The 23293-nt window shown below is 36.6% G+C and overlaps 1 protein-coding gene across 1 annotated transcript; it reads left to right on the top strand.

Moving 5' to 3' along the window:
• Positions 1 to 300: 300 nt before the first annotated feature.
• Positions 301 to 21052, top strand: LOC104618483 (ephrin type-A receptor 7-like; the record flags this gene model as incomplete). Its single annotated transcript, XM_010284087.1, has 10 exons — positions 301 to 409; positions 1103 to 1158; positions 5083 to 5208; positions 9485 to 9670; positions 10246 to 10307; positions 11318 to 11527; positions 12585 to 12734; positions 17286 to 17479; positions 18586 to 18741; positions 19928 to 21052. Coding segments are annotated over 10 exons (1364 nt in total), but the record flags the coding sequence as incomplete, so codon positions are not given.
• Positions 21053 to 23293: the final 2241 nt, after the last annotated feature.

The raw sequence follows: 23293 nt of genomic DNA on the forward strand, positions 1-23293 counted from the left end.
CGCAGCAGTAGGAGGGAGTAAAGTGGCTGATGCTAGTGCTGGCTTTCAGCTGATGGCTGTACTGCTTCGACCAAGTCAATTTAGGCATAGCTCCTTTTTATTCCCTGTAGATGATCACTAACTCATCCAGCATTTGGATAAAATTCCAGTGGAGGCCATTCTTTAGATTAACTTTATCAATATAATAATTTCAGGCAAAGGTAAACTAACAGTCTGCAATTCATGATGGTTGACAATTTTTTGCAGTTCCTTTGTAGGGAATCATTTTAAGCTAATCTCTGCTCTGTGCTCTATTTGTAGCCACAGCTGTTTCCAGTGAACAGAATCCTGTTATTATCATAGCTGTGGTTGCTGTGGCAGGAACCATCATTCTGGTCTTCATGGTGTTTGGATTCATCATCGGGCGAAGGTATTGCACCTTGTATCAGCATAAGCACATGCGACCCCACTCTTGCGAACTCCTGAGACATAGTCTAATCTTGGATAGTAATTTGCAAAACTGAAACAGAAGTAATTTTCAGTAAGGACAATTTTCATTGAAATCCTGCTATCAATTATACAGTTCACCCTCTTACTTGGGCAAGACACACTTAAATCGAGATATCCTTTTTGTCCTATGTAAATGTGCTGTAAAAGGGACCCCTAGCAGGTTCTTTACCTGTACTCCTCAAAGTCCCTCTTTCCATTCAATTTTCTCACATGGAGAAGTCTGACACTTTATCTGATCAGCCTTTAAATGACTTTACGTTTAAAAAAAGAGGCACAGCAGTAAGTTTAAGAATATCCTCATGTAAAACAGAGTTCTGCTTTCAAGTTCTTTAATCCTCTGTTTTATCCGTACAAGCTTTTCACCAGAACTAGAATTTTCTCTTTAGGACCTGTCCCAACTGGTATTTTATACAAAAGCCTTTTGATTGCAACTGTTCATGATTTATTTAAAACTCTGCTGTCAAGAGAATTATAGCTGAAACTTTCAAAGGGCCTACATGAGTTAGGTGCTCAGTGCCTGAAAATCCCAGCTTACAAAGCTGATGTTGTCAGGACTTTAGATGTGAGGAAGTCACTCATTATTTACCAGTAAAACTGGAGTCTTTCTTTTCAGGCATTGTGGCTATAGCAAAGCTGATCAAGAAGGGGATGAAGAACTTTACTTTCATTGTAAGTGTTTTGCTTTTTTTCTCCCTTTCAAAGATTCCCAACTGAAATAGTGTAGACAATACTAAAACAACATTCCATGAAAGACAAGAAAGACATAAGAAATTAAAAAATACTGTGTACATAGCAAGTTGGAAGTTAAACACTGTAAAAGTGTGACCTGCATGAAAAGAATGCAGATTAAAGTCAACATTGCTCTCTCAGACAGTTTTATTTCTATACATGGGTATGATATATTGTTGTTATTATTCTGCTTTTTTTTTTTTTTCTTTTGGTTGCTTTGAATACGTTTCACACTATCCTAATGATCCCTCTGAGGTGCAGTGTTTGAGAGACCTTTGGCTAAGAGACTATACGCTCTCTACCTTAGGTAAACTTCTGGTTAAGAAAGTGTGGGTCATTGCATCACCCTAACAATGAAGATGTTCTGCTCAGACACTGTTTTCTCCTGCTGTGAATACTGTTTACAGAACATAATGTCCTTAAAAATAGAATATTTAATATGAAAAGAAAGGTCAGCTACTTCATTACTATTCTCTGTTCTAGAATCACTTGCCTAAGCAAAGAATAACACCTAAAACCTCCCTTGTTAAAATCATAGCTACCATATGAACTTACATGATGGGAAAATTCAATAAAATACATCTTTCTTGGGTTAATAACAATTGAAAATTAAGGGGAAAGGAAGACTTATGCAAGAGCAGTTTCAGTTTTATCAAAACAGGGTTTAAAAAACTTTCTTATTTTAGCCCTTTCTCACCTCAGATGTAATATCATTTTGACATGAGAAATTAAATTTCTTTTCATTTCTTTTAGAATCAGTCATTAACTCAGGAAGTATGGTAAAACTAAGTTGCAAAATGATTTTAAGCATCCAAATTTGCAAAATCACTGAACAGAATTAAACTGGGTATAAGTTCTGACACAGAACAATGCCTGGGTTTCCAGTCTTCTCCCATACTTGGTAACTCTCATATCAGTAGAGCTTGCTATTTAGTCACACTAATGCTGTATGTAGCCTTTGTTGTCTACCAATACTAGCATCTGTAGCTTAAATCCATCAGATTTTTTTTTTTTTATGAAAGCAATATGTTTATCTTATTTTACATATGTTAAAATCATGAGCTTTGTGAGACTGTAATGTCACATGGAGAATGAAGTAGCCACAGGTCACAGATTTGTAGCATCTTCTCAATGCATGCCTCTTTAAATGAGTAGTTCTAGTCAAAGCTCCACTCAAAATCAGATCAAGGTTTCTTTTTCACCTTTCTTCCCTGAAAAAATCAGATCATCTGGAATTTGTTCATGCTTCCTGAGTTTGGGTCTGTCGCTGCCTAAATCATTTCCTTTATATGTAGTGAGCATTAAACTAAGTAGTGATATCATTGCAGCTTCAGTCAATCAATTAATAATCTGCGCAAGAAAGGTAGAAAATAATAATGGGATAAGAATTATTTATCACGCACTTTGCAATGAAGCTGATTTTAAAGAATTCTTCAAAAATCTGATGTTACTTAAATGCTACTATTCTGGGAGTGATGGATTTGAAATTTGCCTCTCATAATGCATTATAAGCTTTTCACGTCTTCAGAAGAGCTACTGCTTTCACTTTTAAAATCACCAAAATGTCTTTGAAGGAAAAGTTCAACTATCTCTTCTTGTATGTCAGTACAAAACCGAAAGGAATATCCTAGCTAAATAATTACTTTCTTCATCTCCATTATCAGTGTCATTTTTTGTTTCAGTGAAAGTGTAAATGAATTAATATGAAAGCTACTATTTAATGATTAATAGTTGATCCAGAAATGGTGAGATTTTATAAGTGTTCATTTCTTTCATTTTACTTTCAAGAAATCTGGTTATCCAGCAAATCAGTCATAACAGTTAGCATACACGCTCTTTTTAAAATCATAACACCAAATATAAGTTACTTTTTGCCAAGCTAGTTTTTCATTGTCTGTTGATTGAAGTTTTAGTGTTTAATATGAGAACCATGTGCAGAATGAGACGGAACCCAGTGCTGTGGTCACCAGTTTGGTCACAGAGCTGTGGACACCAGTTTGGTGTCCTTTTGCTCCATAACATCTAGAAAACCTTCTTCTCTGCTGATGTACCAGATTGAATTTTCAAAAACGTAACTTACAAGAAACGCTTACTCAACACAAAAACTTACAAGTAACCATTTTTAAAGCACTATATTTAATAGAGTATCGTATTTTTTGTTTCAATCGCCCTCAACTTTCTGTGACCTCAAGTGCTACACTTGGAGATACAAGTACAATGGAGGAGTTTAGTCAAGCAATTCAGATTTATATTTGGTTTCCTCCTACCATTTTCTTCTAACAATGTCTTCAAATCCAGGCCAGCATTATTTCACCTTGGTATGCCAGGATAGCCTTGGCCTGTCAAAATGTTTTATGACAGCTTGAATAAAGAATCATCAGAGGCCCACTTGAGATTCGCAAGGTTACCTCCAATCCAGGCCCCTTATCACAAACACAAGAGGATGGCTCCTTCTCCATCTCCCTGCCTGAAAGCACTATTATAGGAGGTTAACTTACTGCTTTCTTCTCATTTTCGCTAGTCATGTTTTATTTTAAAAAATAAATATTTAACATTTAAAAAAATTTGTAGCATTATCAATACAATTGGAAGAACATCTATTTAAATACATAATATGGCAGATAACATCTAGGCAACATTTCAAAAAATTTCTCTGTATGTAAATTCATTAGACTACTCAAACAATTTCTCTAGCTTTTTCCTTCTTATGAGAGTTTAGGGGTTTTTTAGTGAGTAATTCCATCTAAAACATAAATACACATGATTACTAAGGTATTTTTCAATATATTTTCAAATTTAAAATATTTTATGTTCAATTAAATGATTACAAAGCAACCATAAATTATTTATGTTTTGTATTGACTTTTGATCCTATTGTTGTATATCAGTATATCAATTAGCAGAGGAACATTTTTGCATTTTCATATTGAATTTTAATTCACTGATTTAATTAAAGCTCAGGACTGTAATCCTTGTAAGCTGAATTTATTTCATAAAAATTGCTTGATTAATAGATTTCCAAGGTAGGTCTACTTTCACGAGAAGTTTCTATTTTCACCAGAAGAGCAAAAAATAATTTTCCTGAATCAGCAGCAAACTAAGGGAACAAACTACATGCTGGCCATAAAGCTATGCTGCCTGAGTTGCACTAAGTGCTATACTGGATAAAGAGAGAGCAAAAACCAAATTGGTGCATATTATTCACTTAGGTGCTTGGGAGAGGGAATATTTGTGCCACAGATCCCACTTTCCCTTCCTATGCCTTTACAAGTTGACTACTAGTGTTTCTCATGTTCATGTTCTAGTGCAAGTAACATACCTAAGGACAGAAATTCTAAGTGCTGTGACTAGTTTAGCTTGGCTATTGCCACACTGTAATTAATATTATATTCAGTAGGTTAAGCAAATTAAGGTAGGTGGAGGAGCCTTTCAAATCGGACTAGATAACATAAAGAAATGCTGTTTATGCAACCTGGGACAAGAGGATAAGCTGTCCTTATACAGAAAAGAAAGTTTCACCTCCTTTGCTGGTCTCATACCCCTTCCCCTGCTTTATTTTTACTCCCACTCAACCCTTGCATTTTATTCCATTGAGCACTGTTTAATATTTATTATTTATTTTACTTCAAGGTGGAGATGCAGATGCTAAAGTTAGTAATTTTTAAAGATGGGATTGTGTACTTGTCTCAGCATGCGTGCAGATGATGCCTAAAACTAAGGTTGCCTCTCAAAGTGGCTCTGACTCAGGCAGTGTGGAAGCAGGTTCACTCTTCCGAGGAGCACCCTGCGTAATGAAATTCCTGGGCTGACTGCACAATAAGTGCCTTTGCTTCATCACAGTCATGCTTTCTTACATCATTACAGTTAAATTTCCAGGCACCAAAACCTACATTGACCCTGAAACCTACGAGGACCCAAATAGAGCTGTCCATCAATTCGCCAAGGAGCTAGATGCCTCTTGTATTAAAATTGAGCGTGTGATTGGTGCAGGTAAGGCTGCCGTGGCTTCCTGATTCAACTGTTTCATTTAGCTGGGATCGAAACTCATACATCATAATGACAGGCAAATAATTATACCTCAAGTATAGAAGAACTTTTTGCATTTTCTAGAGTGGTTAAGAGCAATGAAGCTGCACTGGCTTCTAAAATGTAAAAACAAACAGGGCAAAAAAACCCCAACAAAAAACAGATAAATAAGTAAATGAAGAGTCTTGCTTGATACTGAAAGCTTGTAGATTTCTAATTCTGTATCTGCTGTTAAAAATGTAATTGGGGGAAGAAGGACAGTTTTGCTGCCTGTTATTTACTGTCAGAGTAAAGGCGTTAGGTATGACTGCAAATTCTGCTCCCTTTCCTTTTGCAAGAGGGCTTTTTGACCTCTGAATTTTTGTTCATGTGAGCAAGGAAAACTGGCTGCAGCACAAAATCTTAAATAGAGACTAGGAAGGTCTTATTTTTGTATAACAAAATCTTTCCTAAGGCTGTTTTTTGTTCTACCATTTTTCTTTTTGATATTTTATGAATACAAAAGGTTATTGTTTAACTTCTCATGACTGATTGTAATTGCATCAGCATTACATTGCTTTTCTTCCTCTTGAACTGTCTACCACCTACTTAAGCCATGGTGTTCATGCTCTAAAAAGGCAGTTTCATTTGTTTGCATTAATAAGATATGTGACATTTTTATTGCACTACTCCATGTAGTGAAATTAAGTTTCCATGGGTAAGAAAAATATCAAATACTTTGGATTCCTGAAGGAAATGTTCGTTTGCTTTCCTGTTATTCTATAAAAGTATTAGTAGAATATTTTTTAAATCACCCTGTAGTTTGACATGCACTGTAAATTCCATACTGTGATATTATGTAAAAAGAGAAGAAGAAATAGCTCTAAAATAAGCTGTTTTACCTGTAAAAAAATCTTTACACTTAAAATTCACAATATCTCCTTAAAGTAACCTCACTCATGTTGAATCATGTCTTAATCAAGGAGTATTACCGTTGAAATTAACAACACTGCTGAGCAAATTATTCCTTCAGATGAGTAAGAGCATAAGAATCCAGCCCTTGCTAACTAGTAATTTTTGTGATGCTAGAATGGCAGCACCTCTTCTAATAAATACACAACACACAAGATTTAAATTCAAGATTAGCATAGAAAAATTACTGAGCTTTAACTTCTGCTTTGTGTTAAAAAACTATCAGCATAGCAACAGTTCCGAGTGCAAAGTTATATTCAGTTGGACTTGCCGATGCCTTCTGAGCAAAATGCTGAAAACGCTTCAGTTGCAAATATCATACTGTTTAAAATGTATTTTAATGTACTGTTATGACAGAGTAATTCCAGAGTGTTAATTTTGTTGACTGTAGATGAATTTATTCCTGATTTTAATGAGTATAACTGATAGCAAAAAACTAACATGTGTCAGTAGTCATTCTGAAGAAAATTAATTAGAAGTGCTATGGTGAAAGCATATTGTGTACGGGGTCTAGCTATGGCTTTAACCTGTTAATGTAGATAGGAAACACGAGTGAAATGAAATGCAGCCCAGGAACAACAGAATGTTAAAGACCCAAAGAAGCAGCTGAAACTCATACATCAAAGAAGAACATAGAATTTCTGCTAGCGACAGCACCGGAAAAGCCACTTAGCAGTCTCAATATGCATCAGCAATGCTGGCCACATCAGCTATTGAGCATTGCCATGTCTCTCTCAGACAAACAGGGTGCAAGTATGCTTGTGCTCAATTTACATGAGGGATATGTGCTTTCCTTGCCAGGATTTTCACTACCATCCCGCTGCGGCCACCTGTCAGATACAGAATATGGCGTCCACTATGTTGAGTCCTTGTTCGTACTACACATCCTTTGTTTTAGCATCTTCCTTGCTGACATGCTGAGCTAGTGGCTGTGCAGCTGTGCAGTATTCCCACTCTTGTCATATTTTCTGGATCACTTTTGGGCATCATTTCCATTGAAAATACAATTTTGTTGGAAATAAAAGTAGTTCATTGGCTAGCATCCTGGGCTGAAATGCATAACATACAAGTTCAAGTTTCTGGTTTGCCTGACTATGAGCGATCTGCTTTTGGAAATCAATCAAAATCATATCACAGAGAGCTGGAAAGGAGTTAAGCCTTAGTGTCTCCTGTGCCAAGTATCCTAATTACCTGGCTCTGAAGTATCACATACACACACACGCTTATACTCATGTTTTGTTTTCAGCATGGAAAAAAAAAATTTTTGGAAGGTACTGCTAGAGAAAATTGTTATCCTTTACTAAATTCTTGTGGCTAGGAGCTGTGAGTGAGATGAGTAGTGAATTCATTAATAGTCATCCATATTGCTAATGAAGTGCAGAGGAAGGTTAAGGCACCAGGCTAAGGGCGTGAGCAGCTAGTTGCTATGTATGTAACAAACAGCTATGCCTCATGGTATTCACAGCTATGAGATGGACATTCAGACCACAACTCCAGTGCCCAAGGATGGTTGAGGCTAATGCCTCACCTGTGCAGGCATTAACAGTTGTACTCAGTATGGCCAATTAGCTCAGGTACAGCACGGTGTTAGCAGAGGTATATGGAGTTGATTGGAACTAACGTTAATTCCGCTAGTGTAGAAGGGAGGGAGAAGAATTCGATTCTGTATGCAGTCATCTCCTATGAGATTTGTAAAACCAGCCATGCTGAGTGGAGATTTGCCTGAACAAGTCGGTAGGAAATGTTAAGTCTGGCCAAAGTTCTACCCTTCTGGCTGACGAATGGTGAAGCTGAGGCCCAAGCACTGCCTTTTTCTTCTCTAGGCTCTGCTGTTGAGGGTGACAGGAGAACAGTAGTGTTGGAATAGTGATGGTGTCCCAAACAAGATTTCTCAGAACTCATCCATTAGTACACTTCAATGCCTACATCTTCAGGCATTTAGCCTCATTTCCAGGCATACCACTCTCTCCACTGCCAGCTAGACGCATTGCCGGTGCGTATGTGCATTTAAGTCCTGATCCTACTAGGTTTCTCAGGACCTCAGCCTATGTCCCAAAAGGATTCTCTAATCAAACTCTCTGTGTTACTCTTTCCTAAGTCAATATTTTTTTTCAGCACTCAACTTAAAACATGTCTTGGATGTAGGTGTGTCTGCATACTTGTGTATGCTCAATAACATAATGTTAAGGCACTCCACAGGTATGCAGGAGATAAATTTCAGGCTTGATTTGATTTGGATGAGGGATTTGGATCTATATCTCACATACTCCAGATAAATTTGCAGTGTACCAGATTATTAAATATTTTTGCAATTAATCTTTTTCTTTTTTTTAAAGAGATGTTCCCCTTTGTTCAATGTAGATATGTTACTGCCCTTTTCTCCTGAATATCCCCAGGGATTTTTCTTCCTGGCTACAGAATAGGGGCTCCTTCTTTCTCTCTCTGCTGACACTGCTGTGAGGTGAGGGACAATCCTTAAATCTTCTACAATCTCAATAATAGTGAGGAAGATGTATTGCCATTCAGCTCCACATCTCACATGCTTCCACGCTCTTTCCCATACGGTAGAGTCCAATTACTTCTCTCCCAAATTATGGTTGTTGAGGCATTTTTTTTGTATTCTTTCTGGCTGTTGGGATGTTTTTTCACATGCTGCTTCAAGTTCCAATTGTCTGTTAGTTTAGAAGCCTTTTACAAACTTCGAGCATTTGCTTGTGTCTGTTTAATGTAACAAAATTATTATGTCACACCTTTCATTTCATAATCTGCAAAGGAAATTATCCTGCTTGAAGGTAATAACGTAGTGCTTCATTTGACACCATAACCATTTAACCATAATGTTAAATTAAAAACACCCCTTAAAGAGCTATCTTTTGAAAGAAAAAAACCCATTGAATCTAAAGATAGCAAGGAGACCATGTAGAACAGAATGACATTTTCACTTAGAAATCATATTACTATTTCTGTAATAGTATTTTCTTATGAAAGCTCCTTAATTTTTAGTTCCTATCTTTAAAAAAATTGAACAAATTTCTAACATTTTTTTTTTTAATATTCAAATAACAGTCCTGTAGATTGGCTTAACATGAAGTGTTCACTTTGTAAGGTACTTAGTCACCGATTCATTTAAAGCATGTGCCTGTCTTTGTGTTCCGAAGTAATCCGTTTCACATGTGAACATTCACATGTTAAATTTAAATACACACTTAGGCAGCTAGTTGAATCAAGGTCTAAAAAGAATATTGATACTATAGTTGGAGTAATTCAGCATTGTTTTACTTCACTGTAGGAGAGTTTGGTGAAGTGTGCAGTGGACGTCTAAAGCTTCCTGGCAAGAGAGATGTTGCAGTAGCCATAAAAACACTGAAAGTTGGCTACACTGAAAAGCAAAGGAGAGATTTCCTGTGTGAAGCAAGCATCATGGGACAGTTTGACCACCCCAACGTTGTTCACTTAGAAGGGGTTGTTACCAGAGGTAAGCAGCGGCTCAATCTGTCAGTCAAATAACAACATAATGGCAGAAATTACTTTAGCTTATTCATGGTCAAAGATTCAAATTATAAACAGGCTGCACACTCCTAATGGATTTTCTCCTGATGCGTAACTAAGTAAAACAATACTTACTTTATGCTGCAACCTGAGGAAAAAAATTAAGATGCACGCATGATTAAAAGATGAAGTACTTTGAAATATATTCTTTTTCCAGTTTCATTTAGCCTCAAAGACCATGCAGAGAGATAAGGTTTCTTATGTCCTTTCATATTATCTGAAGTGTCATTATTCCAGAGTCCTGTTCACCCAGCAGGAGTTAGGAGAACACACTGACATTTTGATTTGTATGGTTTAATTCTGTGTTTCATGTGAATCATGACCACGTTCCATGCAGACATTTAAGAACTTATTAGAGATCAGTAACAGTGCTGGAGGCCTCAGAAATGTTCGTTGTTTCAATGATTCAGTCCTTCAAAGGAATAACATGTGTTTTATCAAAAAAAGGCACTCCATTTGTGTTACAGTTTCTCAAATAAAATCTGTCGTCTTTTCTTTCAGGGAAACCAGTCATGATTGTAATAGAATACATGGAGAATGGGGCCTTAGATGCATTTCTTAGGGTAAGTACCAAACTGAAAACATATATAAACATATTTTAAGTGCCTATTATATTATATTATACTATACTATATTATATTTTTTCATTTTAAAAATATGGGTTTATATATGTGCATATGTATGTATGCATGCATGATATTTCATAAAATTAAATGGTTTATGGGCTGAAATAGAGCTTGACAAATACTAGCAGTTCCCTATGTTATTTCAGCAAAACCAGATCAGAAATTAGAGGAACAGACAAGATCACATGGGAACATTCTAGGAAATTAAGTGATTTAATGTGGCATAGACATGGTGGGTTTTATTACTTCTGTCAGCTGAAGTTAAAACTACTGATACCTGAAGCCAAATCTTCTACCTTTTGGGAGCAGAATTTTATTGTGTCAGCATGGTAGAAATCAGCATATAAGAATACCTAAATGAACTATGATCATGTTTAAGAGAAGAACAAAGGCAAAAGAAATGCAAGTTCACAATAATTTAGCATTTTTTGAATGTGTGTTCTGAGCTGGCCAGTTCTGACATCTTACCAGGTGTACAAGGCAGTGTGAGAGGTATAAACACTCTATAGAGAACAGAAAGACTATGTATGTTTGATAAACTCCAAGCTATGAATAAAATTATCAGTAGCTGGAGTTCCAAAAGGAGATAATTCTTGTTTTCTTGATACAAAAAATTATGTTGAGAGATGAAAAGCATAGAGGCAAACAATAAAAAGCTGTGCATCAAGTAGTCTCTCTTAGAGGAGACTTGCCATGACTTAGCCAGAAATTGATAGTGATTAGCAAGTTTTGTTACTTCTAGTACATTAAGTACTCATATATTTCTTAACTGGAGGTACTGCTTTATCTCTGAAGAAAATAAAACTTGTGTTTGAAGTGAGTTTCTTTGCCCCAGGATGAATTGCCACAGAAGTAGTAAATAACTAGAAAGCTAAAGTTGTAAAACTAATTCTTGTTTCTCTTCTCAGCTATACTAACAAGAATTGCTGCTCCTTTCTTCCCTCCAGAAACATGATGGGCAATTTACAGTCATTCAACTAGTGGGAATGTTGAGAGGAATTGCTGCTGGAATGAGATATTTGGCCGATATGGGATATGTACACAGGGATCTTGCAGCACGCAATATTCTTGTCAACAGCAACCTTGTTTGTAAAGTGTCAGACTTCGGCCTTTCCAGAGTTATAGAAGATGATCCAGAGGCTGTCTACACTACTACTGTAAGAGAAATTGATGGGTTTTAGTAGTTTTGAGATGTGGTTGTTAAGAAGAAGCATATCTTCTCGAGAGTGTAGATAAGAGAAATACATTAATTGCTTGAGAAATGTTAACTAGTCAAAAGGAAAAGAGTCTCTGTAGAAATCTGTCTCTAATTAGGGGTTGATATTTTTGTAAGAACATACATTTGCATTTGGTAAAGTTTGAAAAATTTTGCACACTATCTTCATTATTCCCTTCCTCATGATTTTCTGTTTGAACAAATACGGAAGTTTTACCCATAAAAAATTTAATCATCTCGTTTACTATGAGTCAATTAAAATATTTGTAGGCTATTACTATTTTTCAGACTAGATTTTATCTCACCAAAAAGTTGACTAGCTTGAGGCTAGACTGTGACAAAGCTCAACTCCTGTATTTTCCCTTGCTTTTGGGTGGGACGTTTTTCTTAAATAAGCATTCAACTGGCACAGTATGTTCTTTATTCTTTTGTTGATCCAGCTCCACTTTCCCACCCGTTGGGCCTCTCTGTACCTATTTTTTTCATTCTGAGGGAAGGAGGGGCCCCTGGAATCTGCTCCAACAGGCACAGGGATCCGGGAAACCGCACTGGTGTTCACGGCTGTCACTCCTGCTGCTGGGCTTTTAGTGGGATTCTGGTTTAAAAATGTCAGACTGAAATTTCAGAGGAGCCATATGACAATTCAACAGGATTTATATGCACAGGATGAGACTCCTCTCACCTAGCTTCAGCCAGCCAAGAGTTAAATGACTAGTGTAAATCAAACATCTAAACAGTCCCTTAAAATCAATAGAGAGATAAGTACTTCCAAACGCATTCAACTTAACTTAGACAGGTGGCTAAGTTTCTATGGTCCAAGTGTTTTAAGAGCCTGAACTTCCTTAGACTTCTTTGAAAATTCTGCAATTGATCAACTATACTGGATGATATAAGTGCTGCTTTTGATGTTTATAGAAATAATTGTAAATGCACTCCATAGAAGCTGATATGGAAGTTTTGCAGAGAAAAAAGAAAACACTCTTCTCTTTTTTTCATAGGGTGGAAAAATTCCAGTGAGATGGACAGCTCCAGAGGCCATCCAGTACCGCAAATTTACATCAGCCAGTGATGTGTGGAGTTACGGAATAGTTATGTGGGAAGTAATGTCTTATGGAGAACGGCCTTACTGGGACATGTCAAATCAAGATGTAGGTTATACTTTGTCTGTTTGTATGCGTGTGTCAGAAAAAAAAATAAATTACATATTGTAAACACTTATATATGTGTTTCACTATACATGCATAAAATATTTGTTTAGAAATAAGATTTATCAAAATACCGTAGGGTTCTCTCAAACTGCAAAAAGTTACAGAGCTTTCACTTTTTACCTAAATCTTTAAATCATTCTCTGTCATGTGGATGTTGTAGGTTTCTGTCCCAAGTATCAAGTAAAATTGGAACATCAAAAATAGTATGTGCTCTTTATTTTATTACACTTAAGCATAGAAAGAATTAATTCTTTCCAATAAAAAATAATTCTGAGATTTCTGACCTCAGAGCAATGATTAATCAGTTGAAAAAACTTGTTAAATATCTGAGTGGCAGTTAATGACCTACTTTGTTTTTTTCAAGTTAATTATGCTGATTTAACAATACCCTTGTTTGCATAAAATAAGATCCAGAGCAACAGGTCAGCAGTAAGAGAACAGATGGGTGTTAATCTTGATTTCTGACAAGAGTATCTATTAATATAGAAAGTACACAGGAAAAAGCCATGCAGGTGAGAAAGATGTCAGGAAGTTCTTCAGGTTGGGGACTTGAATTTTTTTTATTATTATTTTATTTTTTGATTGAGTGATCGACATCAAAGTTTAAAAAAAAAATAAAAGTGTAAATGATGAGTCAGTTTGGCACAGTTCAAAGTTGTTAATATTTGACAGGTCTCAGTGTCAAAGATTTCATGGACTGTCAAAATATGGGCAAACAAATCCTTGGGGCAGAGAAAGAGAAATATTTACATTCCCTAGACACCCAGTAGAGTTTCATTTCTTTTGACACCTTCCTTCTGTACTAGATTCAAACACAAAAGAAGTCTGACAGGAGTATAAGATGCCTCAAAGGCAAACGTTACCTATCTTTCTGGGAACAATAAGGAAAAACTTTTAAATAGGGAAGAAATTTTGGTACCTTCATGCTTCTTGTTGGATTTTGTAAAGTATTCCCTCTATTAATAACTGCAAATAAAGCTCGTTAATGACTCTTTTTCATAAAATGGCTAATTACCACTTCTTGCAGTTTCATCTCTTTTTAGCATCTTACATAATAATCTTCAATAGCACATAGTTAAAGGATGCATCATTTTCTTGGTAAAATAATTTCAAATATTCTTGTATGCTGTGATCTTCAAAACTGTCCTGAAACATACCTCCCAAAACATATACATATCCTACCAATCCCATAGATAAATCTATGATGCAAGAATTTAGACTCATCTTATGAGTAGTTATTCTCATTCACAGTGACCAGTTGGAGTATTTAACTGGAATCAAAAATGCTAAATGTGTCTCTTCTAATTTTGCATATACGCTTAGGCAGTTTATATATCTGAAGTGTATCATTTTGCCTAAAAGTGGATGTGGATGTAATCATAGACAAGACCAGATCTCCTAAAAAATATATTTCCTTGACATATGCATCTTTAGATGACATTTCTTTAATTCTGCCCCTCTTCCTTTAAGTCATTGTTTTAGATTGATGGAGGATCCAGATTTGTGGTGCGATTTCTTTTTAAGCAACATCTTCCTTTTAGCAGTGACCTGGAGCTAGGGTCCCCTGCAGAAGAACACTCCTCCTGCAAGCCCTGTGCAGAGGCACAGTGGGCTGAACACAAATCATAGAGAGTCCCCACAACTTCCCTGAGCAGTGGGCTCCCCTCATCTTAATCCTTGCTGGTAACAGCAGCCCTCAAACTGCTGCACTTTACCATATTCCCTTATTAGGCTGCTGGTGTTTGCTAGCTCTTGCTCTCATTTGGTTACTCACCCTAGTGCAGATTACTTCTTCAGAAAAGGACAAGAGTTTAGGCTTACATTTTTTTTCTTTGCTGTACTCCTGGATTTATTATCATTGTTATGATTAATAATTTATATTATTATTATATACCCAGAAGCAGAGTAATAACATTACATTATCCAGTTACCTGTATTTAATACTTCCTTGTTGGCAACCAGTATATACAGTGATCAGACCTGGCCCACTTCACATCCTCAGATAGCCTGATTATGATAAAAACATACTTGACTCTTAACAGTATTGCCTTTCTCTCTTCTTGCAGCAAAAGCAGAATTTGAAAAACAAATTGCTGGGAGTGTAAATAATATAAATCAATTCTATTAGTCAGAATTCCAGCTGTGTTCTCTTTGTAGCTTTGCTTATTTAAAAAAGAAATAATAATTTCCTGCATCTATTTCATTATCTCCCACTACTGATTTTTGGAACCCCACCCCCACCTTTCTTAGCAGAGTAGACACTTGTAGTACCCTTCAAAGTGTCGGAGTTTAGGATAAAGTTTGGGGGTTTTTTTTAAGAAATTTTACTTATCAATATTTTAGAATGTTTTTTTAATGTTTTGGATATTCCCGGCAATTCCATCCATCTCTAGCTAACTCATTCTTTTATGTTTCTCAATTTCATCCTTCTTGCTCAGAATACACATCAAAGCAGCTGATTCTGCAGTATCCCCAAAGCCTTTTTAAAATAATATCATCATCTTGATTCCCACCTCTCTTCAGGTGTCTCTGCAGATCGTAGTGAATGTGGAAAAGTCCTGTTCATGTTCCTTTCATTCATCTTTTCATTATCCCTTACACTCTTGGATATAGTCTTATCTAGATGGTGTGCCAGTTCTGAGCATATCAGATATTTTGGTGGTGGTGTTGCTGGTGGTGTTACCTACTTTTTCACTCATTGGTTGTCTTTGTGTTCTCACCTCTTAAGCAACTATGTCATTTGTAGTAAATCATACGTAGCATGCACAAAGTGTTTAACACCTTTTACCTTTTAACAGGTCAGAAATGTCTGTATTACGTTTCATAGCATACCAGTTGTCCTGTACACACTGTAGCTTTTTTTTCACTTTTATTCCACTGCTACTTCTAAGCGTAAGGAGCTGTTCTTTTGTTTTTCCTCTTAATACTGCTCTAAAAGATCTCACATTTCACTTTTAATATTTTCTTTCATATATAGTAGTATTTTTCCAGTTTCCCTGTTCAGCAGAAATCCTCTGTCCCCACCTGGTCTGACGGATAACTTCACTGTCTCTAACAGGTCACTGCACTCATTCTTCAAGGTGTAGATGTTACTGCAGGAGTTGAATATGTCTCAGTCATTTTTGAGTTGTAGGACAGCACTGTCATTCTAAATGTCCAGATAGAAAACTGAGGCCCAGAGAAATGAGGCAACTTCCCTGAGGTTGGAAGGATATTCTGTGACACAAACCTGCAGTAAGTGCCCTACCACTGGGCTATGCCTCCTCTTTTCACAAAACTTCTTCTCTGCAAAAGGTTTTGATACAATCATGGATTTCAGCCAGCTTTTTGAAGGTCATTTTGTATTCTTTGCAGTTCTGTCTACTTTGCAGCCCACTGCTTTTGCATTTTCTTACACAACCTATGGAATGTTTTCTATCTGAGGTTATTATTTTCACTAAACCCTGGATATTCACCAACTTTATTTATCATACTAGATCTACTTCCTAGGGCTAAGTCCAGAAAGCTTCTGATCTTGCTTTCTGTACAAACTGAGAGAGAACACAGTCCTACACTTTACCCTTCAGGAACAAGCACCCTTCCTTAGCAATTCTATTCAAAACTGCTATGTCAGTCAATGTCAGTATACTTGAAATCCCCCATGAACGGTGTTTTAGCCCTTTTTCACAAGCCTTTCTTATCACATTGCTTCCTGATGTGCTTTCTTATCCTGCCCTCAAGGTTTACAGCAGTTTCCTGTGATTTTACTTTACCCATGTTTTTTTACTTAAATTCAAATGGACTTGGCTAAGGATGTCAACAGGTAGGTGTAATTCTTGGTTCAGACATTTATGTTCTCCTTCAATCATATCACCACCTAGCAGCATCTCTTATTAAACCTAACTTTCTGTTTAGATGGTATATTAAAATACCATTCAGCCAAGTCTTCTTCTCTCATGTGGCACATTTCTACTACTTTATCATTAATGTGACATTGGCTAGACATAGAATACAACTTTTTTCCCTAACAGTTTCTGTCTGCTAAACATTTTTCTTGGATCTTTTTATAATATCTTCAGGCTTTATGTATTTTATATGTGCATGCACAGATCTCTATCCATTTAGAAGTCAGTTGCTTCTACCACACACTCCTTCATAAAAGCCTTGGGGCAAGTAATAATGCTTTCTGAAATAACTCCATTTATCAATCTATCTGTTGCTCCCTTGGTGAATTTAATTGTTGCTCCCCACTGCTCACTTGACTAGGTAATATAGCTGTGTTCTGCACGTATAGAGCAATATGCTTAATAAGCCCAAAGATGATAAAGTCATGGAAATTATTTGAAAACTTGAAGGCTAGTGTCAAAACAGCAGACTCATATTTTTGCAACACTGATGGCAAATTTTACTTTATTGTTGGTTTTTTTCCTTCTTTTATTTCTTGAACTAGGTAGCAGTATATATTTCTTAAATACCCCTTGATGAAAAGTGATTAACTATGTTGGCTACTAGGTTATAAAAGCAATCGAAGAAGGCTATCGTTTGCCAGCACCCATGGATTGCCCAGCAGGACTGCACCAGCTGATGCTGGATTGTTGGCAGAAGGAACGTGGTGAAAGGCCAAAGTTTGAGCAGATAGTTGGTATTCTGGACAAAATGATTAGAAACCCAAACAGCTTAAAAACCCCACTGGGAACATGTAGCAGGTAAGAAAAGCTTTAGTGTGTGTTTGTATGATGGTGCGTGTGGCTGGATTATGGATGTTCTGCTTGATGGCTGGTTCCAGTTCATGCTTTCTCCATGTGTCTCTCAATTCCTCCTTTGTCCTGTTCCCTGTTCTTCCCTTCCCTCATTTGCCCTTCTTTTTTACCATGCTGAACAAAGCCAAAAAGGACTTTCTTAAAAAATAACCAAAACAAAGAAATTAAGTATCATGGAACTAACACACTTCTCAGTAAACTACTGCCTGCTCGTCCCTCTTTCCACACTCTCACGACTAGCAGTCTTTGTTTTCTTTTTTCCTTAAAATTATGAAGTATGGAGGGCCAGGATCATCATCTACTGTAGTTTTATATGATGCATCCCTTGCCCTTGGAACTGCTACAGTAGAAATAGTAATTAATAATACTCGTGCTTAACCAATGTACTTTGACATTGCTACACTCTAGATTTTTCTCTTTCATTTTCTGGCTTTAACTCCTTTTAGTGATTGCACCTCATTGTGTTTCATATGTAGCTCTTAATGGTTTCTTCATAAATTTCAGGTGAATTATTTAATTGTGATAATCTTTTGATCTGCTAGCTAGATCACTGCACTAGGGAATCAACTGGCCTGTGTTCAGCTCCCAGTTCTTCTACTGACTGATCTGCTGTGTGACCTGAAGCAACTTAATTTATGTCTCTGCTTTTTCCTTGTCTTTGTTTTGTCCCATTCAATTGAATACTGGGAATAGTTACTACATTTTCTAAGATGCTTAAAAGAATAGCATCTTTATTTTACTTAGCAACTTTAGCTGCAGCTGCTGTCATGTTAGGTAATAAGGTTGATTTTCTGTTGGTAATAGTCCATTAGGCTGATTTTGCTCACTCTGACCTTTCATCTTTTACATGAATAAGCTTAGGAAAGACATATTGTGAGGTACAGAGTAGTCAAGAGCTATTCACAGAATAATCTAAACTATATAAAGACCTATTACTTTCTACTCTTGACATTTTTAATATCCCAAACTTACTTGACTCTCACCTTGCTAAATACTCCCTGATGTTTTACTCTCTTTGGAAACAACTTACTTTCCTTTTTCCTTCTCCGTAGACCAATTAGCCCTCTTCTGGACCAGAACACTCCCGATTTTACCACTTTCTGCTCCGTAGGCGAATGGTTACAAGCTATTAAGATGGAAAGATATAAGGATAATTTCACAGCAGCAGGCTACAACTCTCTTGAATCAGTTGCCAGGATGACTATTGAGTAAGTTAGTACTGGGCATGTTTAACTTGAATTTAGGCAATTTCTAGGTAAAACAATACACAATGTTCAACTCCGAAACTTTACCTTGAGTACAAACATGGTACTTGGAGTTAAGCCAGCTGGTTTAGCAGCTGGTGATGTTGCACTAGAGCATCCCATGAAAGGGCAAATACCCTGCTACCTACGTGTGGCATCACTTCTTTCCCTGTTTTTGAAACCAATTGAAATTACACCAAGGGGCTAGAATTTGAGGGAGAATGTGGCCCCTTTCAAAGTACGTATGTATAGAAAAATAACTACTTTGCCTCCACTACCTAATTGGTACTTTTTTCCAGACATGTACTAGGAAGATGTGGAATTTTCTTATAATTGGCTGGGGGCTGTCTGTGTCCTGCAAGAAATGACTTTGCATCAGGATAAAAGTCTATAGAAGCAAAACATTTTTCTGAAGGCAAACATGACCTATATTGGTACTGCCATCTTAAACAGGTCTTCTTGGCACCCTGGAAACAACATTCTTGTCCTGGTGGTTGCCAAACACATGTAATTCCTCTTACAGAGCGCAGTGTTTTTCTAAACAAGTTTCTAAACAATATTCTTAAGTTTGCAACCCTACTCTTATCTGCCTGGTATCACTAGGGGTCTCAGCCTACAGCTTGGGAATTGTCACCAGAGACCACAAGCTTCTAGTAGGTCAGTAGCACTAGTAGCGGTGGAATTGAAACAGTTGCTTCTGTTTCATTTGCATGATGGGTATGGGTCAATACGCAAAAGATTTCTCTAGGCATCTCTTTAGAAAGTTGAATGTGATCCCCAAAATCTTGTATTTATACATAACTTTGTCCTGAAAGCCACCTGAAGTATTTTACAAGAGAAGTGTCTCTTTCTTTGGGTGTCCTTAAAAATGACCATAAAAGATTATTGCAGTGCAAAACATACTGGCCTCATTCTCAGATGTGGAGATACATACACTGTAATTACATGACACTTGCCATGTAATTGCACTCCTCACTGGGAAGTTGAACAGCACCTGTATGACTTCACAGTACTGAGCTGAGGTTCTAGTGTAGCTTCAATGTTAGAAATCTGTAGCCCAGTCCACTACGTAGCTTTGACTCACAGTTGAATACCATACAATAGCAGTCTAAGTTGAAAAATTAACAATGTACGCATTTATCTTCCCCAGGGATGTGATGAGTTTAGGGATCACGTTGGTTGGTCATCAAAAGAAAATCATGAGCAGCATTCAGACTATGAGAGCACAAATGCTACATTTACACGGCACTGGCATCCAAGTGTGATAGACATTTCTCCCTTATGAGGGAGGTGACAGACTGAGAGAACAGCACTGGCCTTCAGTATATATGAAGTGCTGCTAGAAGACACTTGATTTCCTGGGTCCTTCCTGCAGTGAATAGAAGAGCTACAAGAAGCACCTACAGACTTGAACTCCTAAGTGCCACCAGAATTTATGAAAAGGGAATTAGGATCCACCAGTGGTGGCAAGGAAAACAGCAGTGACAATAAACAAAGTACTACCTGAATAAACATACAAACACCTTGAGCTCTCTAACCTCCTTTTTATCTAATAGACTTTTTAAATGTACATAAAAATTTAAAAAAGAATATATTTGTCAGATAAAATCATGATATTATTGTTAAATTCAACAAAATATTTTCCTTAAATCTGTGATTTCTGAATCTTTTTCTTAATCATTTGTGTTTATTCTTCATAAAGACTTTCTTTTAGTATGATGTTTATATCTTTGGACCTTTTTAGTGCTAATTCTATGACACATTACTACACTGGGTACCTCTGAAGGATTATTTGAGTTCCTAGAGATTTAAGAAGCATGACCAAGCAATGTATATCTGTCCGAACTTTGGTATCCTTTTGTGCCATTTACTTTTGTTAAATCAGCACCGTATTGACATGGCTAGCTAATTGGCAGGGAGTCAGGAAAATGCAAGTTGCCAAGAGCTCTGATATTTTTTAAAGAATTTTTTAAGGTTACACATATACTATCTTTTAAAAGAAAATAAAAGATTAAAAAAAAAAAGAAAAGCAATAATGACCCCTAAGTAGTTCTAGGCACTTTTAGCAAATTGTTTGCAAGATGATTTTAATGGACTAGAGTTAAAGTGAGATATATTCTAAGATGTAGATCTACAACTGTAAAACTGCTGAGACACTGCATTGAATGGACAAGTGATTGTAGGAGTGTCTCAGAACACGGGTGCAGTTCTCCAGTGTTACCTAAACCATTTAATCTGAGCACATCACATTTTTTTTTCAATACTCTGCATTAGCAAATCTGAGGGAAATAGCTGGCAATATGTTTTATATGAGTTTAAGCTGAATGCAGTCCAGATGTCAGAATAAGGACATAGATTTTTTACGAGAACTGTAGAGCACGAGGCAAGGGGCAGTTCAAAATTTTCAAGTTTTTTTACAAGCTTTTGCTGCTCTGAACAAACATGAGTGTGTGTGCTCACACAGACACAACAGTCATTCATCAGGAACACATGCAAGAGTAGTTGCTCAATGGCATATCTTTTTATACCATTTACTTATATATGAATTTTGTTTGATTAAAATGTTTAACTACCATAAGCAATAATGAACGGTGTCTTTACAGATGTTGCAAGAATGTATGTGAACCAGAGAGAAATGCTTCAAAAAAATCTGAAAGTTGTGAACTGCCCCAGCAATGAAATGCTGTACTTCCAAAGAGAATTGGGCTGCCTCTATTGGTTTTGATAGAGAAAGATCCCAGGGATCAGTCATAAATTGGTCTTGTTTGATAATGTGGGCATCCACACAAAAAAAATAAAAACAAAAGAAAAACCCTGTAAATGTTCCTTTGTAAAACTTGTAAATTTTATTTATACTGTCTTGTTTTGTACACACATTTATGTGTAGTGAGCTCTGAATACATTGAAAATGCACTATATTTTTCTATTTTACTTGCAGAGCATCACAAACAAACATGTATATTCAGTGCTACATAATGTGTTTTCCCACATTTAGGACCAAAGATAGTTATCAAAAAAATTAAATGCATCATTTTCCCCCTCCTTTTTTTCTCCCCATTTTTAGATCACTGTACAGTGTTATATTTGTCATTTTATTTATTTGCTTCATTAGAAAAATCAGTTTGGTTATACTAATTTTTTGTCCCCCCTGCCTTTGTTGAAGAAAATATGTAAAAAGCTTTTAACTAGCATAATCCCGTTACATAGACACTTCCATTTGTAATCTTTGTAATAGACTGTAAATATATTTTTGGAACTATAATGCAATGTGCATAAGGGTTATTTTTCGGTGTCCATAAATGATTGTTTATACAATTCACAGCACTTTACAGTCATGCTGAGAAGCCTAATTTATTGCCTGGATTTGGGCAGAGTAAGAAAAAGGTGAATATTCTTATTTCGTATTAGATTGTCATTCAGTAGAAATGGAGTTATTTTCATGTATGCAGCTCAAGATGGTTTTTTAACTATTAAAATTAATTTTCTAGAGGTTTTCTAGAAATGCTGTAGAAGTAAGACGCAGAGTAGACTGCACGCCCAATATTGAAATTAGTGCACGCAAGCACTCGGCCAAGGCACTTCGAGTAGCCATTGGAATACTTAATTAATAAACATCTGTTTTGTGTTATAACAAATGCTAAGTGCCTCACTACTGGGGTGAGCATCTGTGGGCAACTGCACAGGGTGCTTGTCAGTTTTGCTGCTGCTTTAGGCACTCAGCTATAAATTTAGGAGTCTAAGTTCAGACACCCGCATCCTTATAAAGCTCAGCTATTGTTTCTAAGGGCTTGGTGATTAAAGGTGCGATGCAGCAATGCTGGTATTGCTGAGAACCCACAAACCTTAAATGCAAGAGAGTTGAGGCCAGGCTTCACCATTAGGACTTGTTCAATATTCTGAAGCACAGAGGCCTCGAAGCACGTGTGGTGACCTGGTCTCACACATGTAAAAGTGAGGGCCCTAATGGTATTTCTTCCTTATTTTTCCTTGTTTGATTTAAGCCATCTTCTTTGAATAGTAAATATATTTTAGCATTCATCTAAACACCTTGACTGCCTTAATGTTGCCACAGATTTTTACACATTTGAAAGTGGTAGAGTGGACCCAGAAAGCACAACTGTTATCAATACTCCTATTGTATCTATCTGTTCAGAACATTACTGCAATTTAGAGCACATGCATGTAAATGGATTTGTAACCGGTAGAGCAGCAACATATTGATGTTGGTTGCAGTTCCCCAGGTTCCAGGAAAACATAGTCCAGTGTAAGAAAAAATAAAGTGCCAGAGAAATTTGATGTTCATGAGATAAACTGAAGAAAAAGTTGGGTAAGGGGGAAAATGAAAGGCTAAATGATGAAACAAAGACATTATCTCAGTTCTAGCTTAATTTCATTGAATTTGGAAATTGTGCATCGCTAAAGAAGACAGATTATCAGGCTGTCAGTGAGGCTGATCTTTCTTGACTTTATCTATCTACAAACATCTAAAGGAGAGGTGCCTAAGACAGGCAGGATG

The sequence above is a fragment of the Phaethon lepturus genome, unplaced genomic scaffold (assembly GCF_000687285.1).
Source record: "Phaethon lepturus isolate BGI_N335 unplaced genomic scaffold, ASM68728v1 scaffold13483, whole genome shotgun sequence".
Lineage (NCBI taxonomy): Eukaryota > Metazoa > Chordata > Aves > Phaethontiformes > Phaethontidae > Phaethon > Phaethon lepturus.